General features: G+C 41.1%; 1 protein-coding gene across 1 annotated transcript in view; it reads right to left on the bottom strand.

Annotated features, from left to right (window-relative positions):
- Positions 1-12,134, bottom strand: part of LOC126183845 (ionotropic receptor 25a) — a 442,093-nt gene that overhangs the window by 302,461 nt on the left and 127,498 nt on the right. The window contains exon 6 of the mRNA XM_049926116.1: positions 11,250-11,473. Coding sequence (XP_049782073.1) covers positions 11,250-11,473 — 224 coding nt within the window. The remainder of the gene's footprint in view (positions 1-11,249; positions 11,474-12,134) is intronic.

Raw genomic sequence — 12,134 nt, 5'->3', positions numbered from 1 at the left:
GGGCACCTATCCACATTCCTCCGGAACCTCAAAACCTTCTCCCCCATTCATTTCATCTGGTCCTCCACAAGCCACCTTCCTCGATGTTGACCTCCACCGCAAAATGGCTATATCAGTACATCTGTCCATATCAGACCTATCGACCACTAGCAATATCTCTACTTCGACAGCTGCCACCCATTCCTTACAAAGAAGTCCCTTCCATGCAGTCTAGCGACATATAGCTGTCACATCTGTAATGATGAGCAGTCCCTTTCAAAATATACTATGTGTCTTACCGAAGCCTTCATTGACTGTACTTATCCTCCCAATCCAGTACAGAAACAGATCTCCCATGCCTTTGCTCTCCAGACACCCAAACCCTCCCAAAGTCACACAGTATGGCCGCAGAGAAATATACCCTCATGACTCAGTACCACCCTGAACCTTGTGCAGCTGAATCATATTCTCAGCCAGGGTTTCAACAACCTCTCATCGTGCGCTGAAATGAGGAATGACCTACACACTATTCTCCCCATCCCTTCCACAGTGGTATTCCTCTGACCTCCCGACACAAACAATAACCTCGTTCACCACTGCACAACCCGTTCCCAACCCCTTGCCCCATGGCTCATCCCCCTGTAATAGACCTAGATGCAAGACCTGTGCCACACATCCTTCCACCACCATCTCCTCCAGTCCAGTCTCAAGCATCACTTATCCCATCAAATGCAGATGTACATGTGAAACCAGTCACATTATCTACAAGCTAAGCTAGCCTACAACCACTGTGCTTCATTCTATGTGGGCATGATGACCAATAAGCTGTCTGTCCACATGAATGGCCACTGACAGTCTATGGTCAAGAAAGAGCCGGACCACCCAGCTGCTGAGCACACTGTCCATCACAATGCTATTGATTTTAAAGACTGCTTTACAGCATCTGCCATCTGGATCCTTTCTATCAACACCAGCTTTTCTGAACTGTGCAAGTGGCAAATTATTCACATATATTACAAGAAGAAAAGGGGCCAGAACAGGAACTTGTGACAGTCCTGAGTAACAAGGTAAAGCATTCGATCTACAATTATTTACAATGACTTCTTCTTTTCCATCTAACAGATACACTCTTATTAATGATAGCTCGTTGCCCTTGGTATTATTATTTATATATTTATTTGTTTCACCCTCCAAGGAGCACACAGAACCATTAATTAGCACTGGTCTTCTAAGCTTTCTTGTTCTTCTTTTCTTCCCAAAGCTTCCTCATCCTTTCACTATGGGCCTGTCTTCTTTCTAGTGTCCATGTGTTTTTCAATTTCAGATTCTTTTCCATTGTGTTTTTAGTTGTAAACTAATGAGAGTTGATTTTTTGTCTGTGCGTAGTCCATGTGGTTTCTAGCAGGTCAATACTGAGTTCCATGGGGTCATTTTGGGTTTCTGTTAGCCAGTGTGCCCTGGTTTGGCGAGTTCCTTTGATGATTAGGAACATTTTCTTGGTCATTCTACAGGCGTCCATTCTTGCTAAATGTCTGTAGAATTTCAATAATCTTTTCTGTGCAACTGACATGAAAAATTGAATCCTTGAGTACAGTCCTTTAGAGCTTTTGCACACCCAGATACCATCTTGAATCTTGGCTCCAAATATTTTTCTGAGTATTTCACTGTCCACTTTCTCAATGTCCTTGATGTTGATGGTTAATGATGATGTTTCAGTTGTGTAGAGGGCTTCTGAAAGAGTGACTGTATGATAGTGGTGATTTCTTATTGTATGTGTTCCAGGTCCTTCATATCATATTGTCACATAGAAGACGATGTAATTAGATGAATGACGAACACTAACTTCACTCAACGAAGGTCTATTCAGCACTTGCACATACGAGAGCGATAAGCAAACTGCCTCTGGCCAGAGCACATTTGGTATATATACAATTACAGAACATTCCAGTACAATGATTCTTGACATTTGTGGATACTTGTAGAATGTACTCAAACTGAATACTGAAATTAAAATTTTACAGTTCAGGTGAGTTTTGAACTCATGACCCTCCATGCAACAGCCTAGTATCATAACCACTGCATTACAGTGACTGTGCTAGTCAGCTTCTTCTGCGATATTGTTCCCTCCTTAAGAGAACAGCGTCTCAGTGTTATATCCTCCTAGTTCAGGAATGAGTCATCAGTTCTGCATATTCCGAATCACGATGACTGATGTTCACCCCTGCTGCTACATTCTTTGTCACCTTTCCGCGTTTTTCCTGTTGCTGGAGCTTTGAATTTACCCTGGGTTGCAGGATCCTTATAGGGCTTCATTCAAAGGGCATGGACCATATCTCTGATCTTTCGTCACCTTGTGTCAGGATTGAAATCTTCAACTTCGTAAGTAACATCAGACAACTGTCTTACAACCTTATAAGGTCCAAAGTAGCACCTGAGGAGCTTCTCAGAGAGACCAAGCTTCCAAACAGGAGTGACGATCCAGACGAGGTCACCGGGCTGGTATGCAGCAGGGCGGTGGCTTGTGACAAACCTTCAGCAACTGTTTTCTTGAGCCTGCAGTATGTGGAGTCCAGCTTACTGCCAAGCTTCCTCAGCTCTGGTTAACACCTGACTGATGTAATTGTCATCCATGTCATCAGGATGCAACGGAAACACAGTGTCCATCATCGTAGTCGCCTCATGCTCATGCACCAGAAAAAAGGCATAAATCCTGTGGTGTCTCATTTGGCGGTGTTGTAGGCAAACGTCACAAAAGGTAGCACCTCATCCCAGTTGCTCTGCCCAACATTCACAAACACTGATAGCATGTTGGCCAAGGTCTTATTAAGGCATTCAGTAAGCCCGTTAGTTTGCGGATGGTAGGCAGTCGTCATGTGATGAGTAATGTTGCACCGACGGTTTATCTCTGTCACAAGATTTGACTGAAAAACTTTCAATCAATCCGTAATTAATGATCTTGGGGCACCGTGTTTTAACACAATGTCTCCCACAATGAATTTGGCTACCTCGAATGCTTCGGCTGTGTTTGATGCAGCTCTCCATGCTACTCTATCCTGTGCAAGCTTCTTCATCTCCCAGTACCTACTGCAACCTACATCCTTCTGAGTCTGCTTAGTGTATTCATCTCTTGGTCTCCCTCTACCGTTTTTACCCTCCACGCTGCCCCCCAATACTAAACTGGTGATCCCATGATGCCTCAGAACATGTCCTACCAACCGATCCCTTCTTCTAGTCAAGTTGTGCCACAAACTTCTCTTCTCCCCAATTCTATTCAATACTTCCTCATTAGTTATGTGATCTACCCATCTAATCTTCAGCATTCTTCTGTAGCACCACATTTCACAAGCTTCTATTTTCTTCTTGTCCAAACTATTTATCATCCATGTTTCACTTCCACTCCACTTCCACTCCATACAAATACTTTTAGAAATGACTTCCTGACACTTAAACCTATACTCGATGTTAACAAATTTCTCTTCTTCAGAAATGCTTTCCTTGCCATTGCCAGTCTACATTTTATATCCTCTCTACTTCGACCATCATCAGTTACTTTACTTCCCAAATAGCAAAACTCCTTTACTACTTTAAGTGTCTCATTTCCTAATCTAATTCCCTCAGCATCACCCAACTTAATTTGACTACATTCCATTATCCTTGTTTTGCTTTTGTTGATGTTCATCTTATATCCTCCTTTCAAGACACTATCCATTCCGTTCAACTGCTCTTCCAAGTCCTTTGCTGTCTCTGACATAATTACAATGTAATTGGTGAACCTCAAAGTTTTTATTTCTTCTCCATGGATTTTAATACCTACTCTGAATTTTTCTTTTGTTTCCTTCACTGGTTGCTCAATATAGAGATTGAATAACATCGGGGAGAGGCTGCAACCCTGTCTCACTCCCTTCCCAACCACTGCTTCCCTTCCATGTCCCTCGACTCTTATAACTGCCATCTGCTTTCTGTACAAATTGTAAATAGACTTTCGCTCCCTGTATTTTACCCCTGCCACCATCAGAATTTGAAAGAGCGTATTCCAGTTAACATTGTCAAACGCTTTCTCTAAGTCTACAAATGCTAGAAATGTAGGTTTGCCTTTCCTAAATCTAGCTTCTAAGATAAGTCATAGGGTCAGTATTGCCTCATGTGTTCCGATATTTCTACGGAATCCAAACTGATCTTTCCCGAGGTCGGCTTCTACTAGTTTTTCCATTCATCTGTAAAGAATTCGCGTTAGTATTTTGCAGCCGTGACTTATTAAACTGATAGTTTGGTAATTTTCACATCTGTCAACACCTGCTTTCTTTAGGATTGGAATTATAATATTCTTCTTGAAGTCTGAGGGTATTTCGCCTGTCTCATACATCTTGCTCACCAGATGGTAGAGTTTTGTCAGGACTGGCTCTCCCAAGGCTCTCAGTAGTTCTAATGCAATGTTGTCTACTCCTGGAGCTTTGTTTCAACTCAGGTCTTTCAGTGATCTGTCTAACTCTTCACGCAGTATAGTATCTCCCATTTCATCTTCATCTACATCCTCTTCCATTTCCATAATATTGTCCTCAAGTACATCGCCCTTGTATAGACCTTCTATATACTCCTTCCACCTTTCTGCTTTCCCTTCTTTGCTTAGAACTGGGTTTCCATCCGAGCTCTTGATATTCATACAAGTGGTTCTCTTTTCTCCAAAGGTCTCTTTAATTTTCCTGTAGGCAGTATCTATCTTACCCCTAGTGAGATAAGCTTCTACATCCTTACATTTGTCCTCTAGCCATCCCTGCTTAGCCATTTTGCACTTCCTGTCGATCTCATTTTTGAGACGTTTGTATTCCTTTTTGCCTACTTCATTTACTGCATTTTTATATTTTCTCCTTCCATCAAGTAAATTCAATGTTTCTTTTGTTACCCAAGAATTTCTACTAGTCCTTGTCTTTTTACCTACTTGATCCTCTGCTGCCTTCACTACTTCATCCCTCAAAGCTACCATTCTTCTTCAACTGTATTTCTTTCCCCCATTCCTGTCAATTGTTCCCTTATGCTCTCCCTGAAACTCTGTACAACCTCTGGTTTAGTCAGTTTATCCAGGTCCCATCTCCTTAGATTCCCACATTTTTGCAGTTTCTTCAGTTTTAATCTACAGTTCATAACCAACAGATTGTGGTCAGAGTCCACATCTGCCCCTGGAAATGTCTTACAATTTAAAACCTGGTTCCTAAATCTCTGTCTTACCATTATATAATCCATCTGAAACCTGAGGTCAATCCCAACATGCTGGAAAGGCGTTTTACTGGTGGAACTGGTACGAGTCGGCCAGGTGGTTTCTGAGGAACTGCCTTTCCCCTCTGGCACTCTCGACAGTGCGGCACATAGTGATAGACACTCCTAAATAAACCTGGCCAGAAAAATCTCTGGCGGATCCTATCACACGTCTTAATAAATCCTAAATGTCCAGTCTCAGGTGTCTCATGGAATTTCCGTAGAACATCTGAGTGCAAGTGTTAAGGAATCACTGGTAGCCACCTCTTTCCAAATGGATCAAAGTTTTTCTTGTGAAGTAATCCATTAACTACCTTAAATTGTCCTTTCACATCCTCTGGCCAATTTAAGGCAAGCATAATTTGAGATATTTTGGCATCCTTCTTCTGCTGAGCAGAGATATCCTGGAGTGCAGCGAAACAGTCACTATCTTCATCAAAGTCTTGATGGTCTTGCACAGGGTTTCTTGTAAGACATTCAGCATGTTGTTTTCTTCCACTTGTGTACACTGTGGTAATGTCATACTCTTGAAGATGTAGTGCCCACCTGGCAAGTTGTCCTGTTGGACCCTTAAGACCTGTCAACCAACAAAGTGAATGGTGGCCTGTGACAACTGTGAATTGCCTTCCATTGAGATACTATCGAAATTTGCACATGGCCCAGGTCACAGCAAGACATTCTCTTTCTGTAGTTGTTTCTCTTGGCTTTTGTAAGTGTCCTAGAAGCATAGGCTATAACCTTCTCTTTTCTATCCGAAATTTGCACCAGAACAGCATTGATCCCATACCCACTGGCATCTGTGTGTAGTTCTGTAGGTGCTCTCTCATCATACAGATGAGATACAGGGTCAGTTGTTAGAGCTTTCCCAGCACATTGAAAGAATCTTGTTGAGCACCACCCCAGGTAAATTTAGTATCTGCTTTTAAAAACTCTTGGAGTGGCCTGGCTTTGATACAAAAGTCTTTGATAAAATGACGGTAATAAGAATGTAATCCAAGGAAGCTTCTCACATCTCTAATACTTTTAGGAATAGGAAATTCTGTTATAGACCTCACCTTTTCTGGGTCTGGCCGCACACCTTTGTTTGACTCAAGGTGCCCAAGTATTCTGATTTCTTTTGCTCCAAAGAGACACTTTCTTAGATTAAGTTTCAGTCCACCTTGTTGGAGACACTTAAGAATGGCCCTCAGTCTTTTTATGTGTTCATCAAATGTCTCTGTGAACACTATAATGTCATCTAAATAACAAAGACACATCGTCCACTTCAGGTGACTTAGAAGATTACCCATCATCCTTTCAAAAGCTGTTGGTGCATTACTCAAATCAAATGGCATTACCTGAAGTTCATAAAGCCCCTCCGGGTTGATGGGGTGATGAATGCAGTTTTCTCACGATTAGCCTCATCTACTTCAATTTGCCAGTATACTGGGTACGTGTCCATGGTTGAGGAAAACTTAGCCCCCTTCAGACAATCTAGTGTATCGTCAATTCGTGGAAGAGGGTAAACGTCCTTTTAAGTTATCTTATTAAGCTTCCTGTAATCCACACAAAAGCGCCAACTGTCATCCTTCTTCCTGATGAGAACCACTGGTGATGACCATGGGCTCTGCAAAGGCTGAATAATGTCATTCTTCATTATTTTCTCTACCTCATCCTGAATTATTCGACATTCTTTTGCTGACACACAGTATGCTCTCTGGCTTGTTGGTTGATTGTCTCCAGTGCTAATCCAGTGCTTCACCATCAATATGTCTAATTTGCTCTTCACCTGTGGACTGAAGCATTCAGAGGACTCTTGAAGAATGGCAAGTAGCTTCTTCTGTTGTTCCTTAGTGAGATCTGAAGACAGTCAAACTAGAAGATCTTGTCTTGTAGTGGTAGTGCTAATTTTGCCCAAAGATACAGCATGGGAGGTTTCTATGATGCTTAGCTGTTCTGCAATTAATGGCTCAGCATGTGCTATGCACATGCATCTTGGAAGGATCTGCAGTTGTCAGCGACAGATAACTATCCATAATTCACCAAATCCATTCTTAAACAAGGTGACTGAGGCTGGGATGACCAAGTTATTCTTCAGTGGTATGCTTCTCTTACATTCCACTACAGAATCCAAGGGTTGATGCATGGCATGATACATGACAGTTATGTTTCTAGCACTGACTGCAGGAATGATCACTTCATCCAGCACACATAGTCTCCACACACTTGGATGCGCCTCTATCTGTCCACAGTATCTCATCTCGTCTAGCATAATCTTCAAGGACCACAATCTATAATTGACTGAGAAGCTTTTAAAAAGTCCCATCCGAGAATGACATCATGACTACACTCTTGTAAGACTACAAATTCTAAGAACTGTATATGGCCACTTATACCCACATAAATGACACATCTTCCTGTAGGTTTTATATATTTCCCTTTAGCCACCTTCAGCAGAGATGTTTTGCTGTCGATGAATACATTCTAAGAACTGTATATGGCCACTTATACCCACATAAATGACACATCTTCCTGTAGGTTTTATACATTTCCCTTTAGCCACCTTCAGCAGAGATGTTTTGGTGTCGATGAATACACTTTTATGCAACTGGCAACAGTACTTCTCCAAAATGAGTGAATATGATGCTCCAAAGTCCATAATAGCTTGAGCTGGTCAGCCATCCATGAGGATATCAACTTAGTTTCCTATCATTTTTGTAGTGATCGACAGTGGGGGATTTTTCTCTTCAGCGACCTCACCTCCAAGGAAGGTCGCACCCTTTAGTTTACCAGGTTTCGGTGGCTAGGTGATAGGCTGGAGCTTCTAAATGGTGATGGAGACTTTGATCGGCATGTTGGAGAGCGACTTCTCCAACGGCTAGCTTGTGGCAATGGTGACCTACATCATTCTGCATCCACATCTTCTTGTTTATCTTCGTCATCCCGGAGTTGGCGTTGACTAAGATAGGCCCGTTGTCTTCTGGTGCGGGCATCATCAAATATCCACCACCTTTCTTAACAATGTGCACCAAATGTCCTGGTTGTCCACAGTGGAAACATACTGGTTGGTTATCCTGGGTCCTCCAGACGTCAGTCTTCCTTAGTGTCCAAACAGGTTCCTTATACAGCATTGTAGGAATGTAACTTTGCCTGGGTCTCGACTTTTTCACTGTTTTAAATGGAAATAAAGGATGAGAGATTGGGTTCAAGGTCTGTTCCACTTCCTCCCTTATGACCTCTTGAAGTGCCTCGGTTTTTTGCTCGCTGTGCAATCCAAGTGGCTTCTGAACTTCCTCTCTCACTATCTGATGAAGAACACTTGTGAAATCAGTTTCTTCCTCCATCACAGACATCGATACAATGTTTGGAAGCTGTTCAAACTTCTTGCGTGTAATTCTTTTTTGATGCGGTGTCTCGATATACTGGCACCATTTTATGAAGTCGTCTGTTGTCGAAACCTCCTTCAGGATTAGGGCTTGATACATGTCCTCAGCAATGCCCTTCATGAGATGTGCAACCTTATCTTCCTCCTTCATTCTAGGATCCACTATTTTACACAGCTTCAAGATGTCTTGAATGTAGGATGCTATAGTTTCTCCTGGATGCTGTGCCCTGCACTTAATTTATCTTCAGCCATCCACTTCTGTCGTTGTGTCGCCGGAATACTTGCACAGTTCCACCTGGAATACTTCTTAGCTTGTGAACTTCTCCTCACTGTTCTCATACCATTGCTTGGCAGTGCCCTCCAAGTAGAAAAATACATTAGCCAAACACATGGTGTCATCTCATTTGTGAAATTTTGCTATATGTTCTTATACCTTCAGCCACTTGTTTGGATCTTGGCCGTTGTTACCAGAGAACCTGGTAGGATGTCTCATGTGGTGGCACACAGTTGCTGTCATCATAACGTCCTCTTCTCCAATAGATTGCAATCTGCTGAATTTAGCTTGAGGTTGGGTTTCTCGCCACATAAATGGCGACTCTATCGTGGCTTGATGTGAGCCACTGTGTCATCGATAATATACACTCTCACAAGTCACAATATTCTCCACTAGAATATTGTCACATAGAAGAAGGTGTAAGTAGATGAATTACGAACACTAATTTCACTTAATGAAGGTTTATTCATCACTTGCACATACAAGAGCGCAGAGCAAAATGCCTCCGCCCAGAACACATGTGACATATATAAAGTTACAGAATATACCAGTACAATGGTTCTTGGCATTTGTGGATACTTCTAGAATGTACTCAAAATGTATATAGAAATTAAAATTTTACAATTGAGGTGAGTTTTGAACTCACCACGCCCCATGCAACAGTCTAGTAGGATAGCCACTACACCACGGCGACTGTGCTACTCAGCTTCTTCTGCGACAATATTGTTGAAATTTAGATATTATTTTATCTTTTGGCACAGTATCAAATGCTTTGTTCAGATCATGGAACCAAGCATAGGCAAAAGAATGGCTTTCAAAATATTCCAGCACATCTATAACCAGAGATTTTACAGTTTGATGCTAGATAGACCAGGCCTAAAGCCATAAAGCAAAGAAGAGATGGGCACAGACAGAGGGTGTATACTCTTAACACATAACACCCTGTTGCAGAGCGTGCTCTACAACATTACACTCAGTGCCTGTTTCACACATGCCAACAGGATTCTTCACCAAAGATACCAGTTTCTCAGAATTCCACGGTGGAAACTGGTGCTCCAACATGTCCTTGGTTCTCGCCACCCACCTGGCCTTAATTTACATTAATTTCTTCGGTCTTAGCATTTCTCCTCAGTAACTATACCTTTTACTTTTCCATATCTTTCTGACTTGTCTATTTTTCTGTTTGCTCCACCTCTTGCTCCACAGGCAATATACATAGCTTTGCACTCTTATAAACGCTAACAGAAAAGTTAACTCAAACAGGAAAGTCATAATTACAGCATATTGGCTTATAATCTGAATTTACAATAACAATAAACAAGGCTCAATGTCTGAGAGAGGGAACAATAGGAGATGGGCTGAGGGGGGGGGGGGGGGGGGGGGGATGGACATAGAAAGTGGAAACAATGGCATGGACAGGAGGAGGTGGGGAAAGAGAGGGGAGAAAAAGGTTTCTAAAGAAAGGGGGGAGGAGATGATGGACAGAGAGTGGGGGAAAGAACAGCAGAAGATCAGAGTGTGGTGGGAGGAGGTTATGGACAGACAGAGGGGTGAGATCAGGGCAGGAGCTGTTGGAGAGAGAGGGGGAGGAGAAAATGAACAGAGAGAGGGGTGAGAGTGGGGCAGGAAGAGATGGAGAGAGAGACACGGGAACGAAAGTATGAACAGAGAGAGGGCGAGGAGTTGACGGACAGTGAGACGGGGTGGAGGAGGAGATGGACAGTGAGATTTTGTTGGGGAAGAGATATACAAAGAGAGGGGGAGGAGGAGATGGACAGTTTGGAGGTGGAGGAGATGGACGAAGAGAGGGAGAGGAGTAGATGGACAGAGGCACAGGTGAAAAGTAGATTAGACTGTATATCCAATTCCCATATAAACACAGCTTTCTCCTTTCCATTTGCATCATTGGGTACAGCTAGTTGTTTAATATTTTTGGATCATTGCAAATATATTTTAGAATGTCTCCCACAATGTTTTCAAAGTTGCAACTTAACAAAAGGAAATAAACTAACTTGTTCCACACCATTCCAAGTAGCATTCTAAAGTATGATGGAACACACAAGTAAGTAAACAAAACTTTTTCTGAAGTGAATCTTGCAAGTGAAGTCACATGACAAATCTAAGAGAAAGTACAAACAAAAAACAAAAATTCAGCTGAATAATTTAAAGTTGTATTATGAGGAAAAAGTTTCAACAAATGTGATGTCAGTTTAAGAAAATGTAAGAAGAAGAAATCCTTCTGCTAATTTTTCACATTCCTCTGTGTGAAAATCAGCATGGTACACACAAAAGGTTAAATTTTAGTAGGTTCTTTTATGTGACAGAGGGAGAATATAACATGCATGTACAGACAGTAGCAAGCATACAACAACAGACACAAACCTGTGTAACAGCATACCATCCAAACTGGCGACCATAAAACTCCATATCAGCAGCAGCCTCAAGCACTTTGTTAACAGTGTCCATTCTACCAAGAATAAAGTAATTGAACACTTCACGTTGTTTAAATGTTGATAGCTGTTCTCCAATATTTTTAAATTTGATTTCATTGATTATATGTCTTGTTGGGACATTCTGGAGCAAGGATTTATATTTATGGTCCATGACTGTATAGACAGAAGATGGAAGGTGAAATTTTACTAAATTCTTTTCCATAATAATGAATTTATTGTTATAGGATATTTGCTTTTAGTTAAATAAAAGTCAGCTAATTTATAATTCAAAAGTAGAATTATTATGCAGTTGTTAGATACTCGCATCATTAAATAAAAAAGCCTTATAATAATAGTAAAAGTAATGGTTTTATTTGTCTGTGGACCATTCTGTACAATGGTAAAACATTATGTGGAGTTTAAAAATTACAATCACATGAATACACCAACAAAATTAATGATTATCTTATTATAAAAATCTAAAAACACATTCACACCCATCAACCCCCCCCCCCCCCCCCCCCACACACACACACAAAACCACACTCACAGATTTTTTAAAAAAATGTTTCAATGAATGAAACAAACATATATCAATAGACAAAATGTTTATTTATAATAAAATAACAACTTAAAAGCAATGAATATGTACAGATATGATTATTGTGCATTAAAGCCAATAAAGGTTATCCAAAAAAATTCAATGCTTATACAGTTGTATTACTTTAATATTTAACTTCATGATATTCTTTGACACGAGTGACATTTTAATTTAGTTTTGAAAATAGATATACTTTTCTGTGATCTGTATATCATGTGGCAAACTGCTGTATAG

The sequence above is a fragment of the Schistocerca cancellata genome, chromosome 1 (genome assembly GCF_023864275.1).
Source record: "Schistocerca cancellata isolate TAMUIC-IGC-003103 chromosome 1, iqSchCanc2.1, whole genome shotgun sequence".
NCBI lineage: Eukaryota > Metazoa > Arthropoda > Insecta > Orthoptera > Acrididae > Schistocerca > Schistocerca cancellata.
The sequence above is the reverse complement of the archived record's forward strand: the minus strand, read 5'-3'. Positions and strand labels throughout refer to the sequence as shown.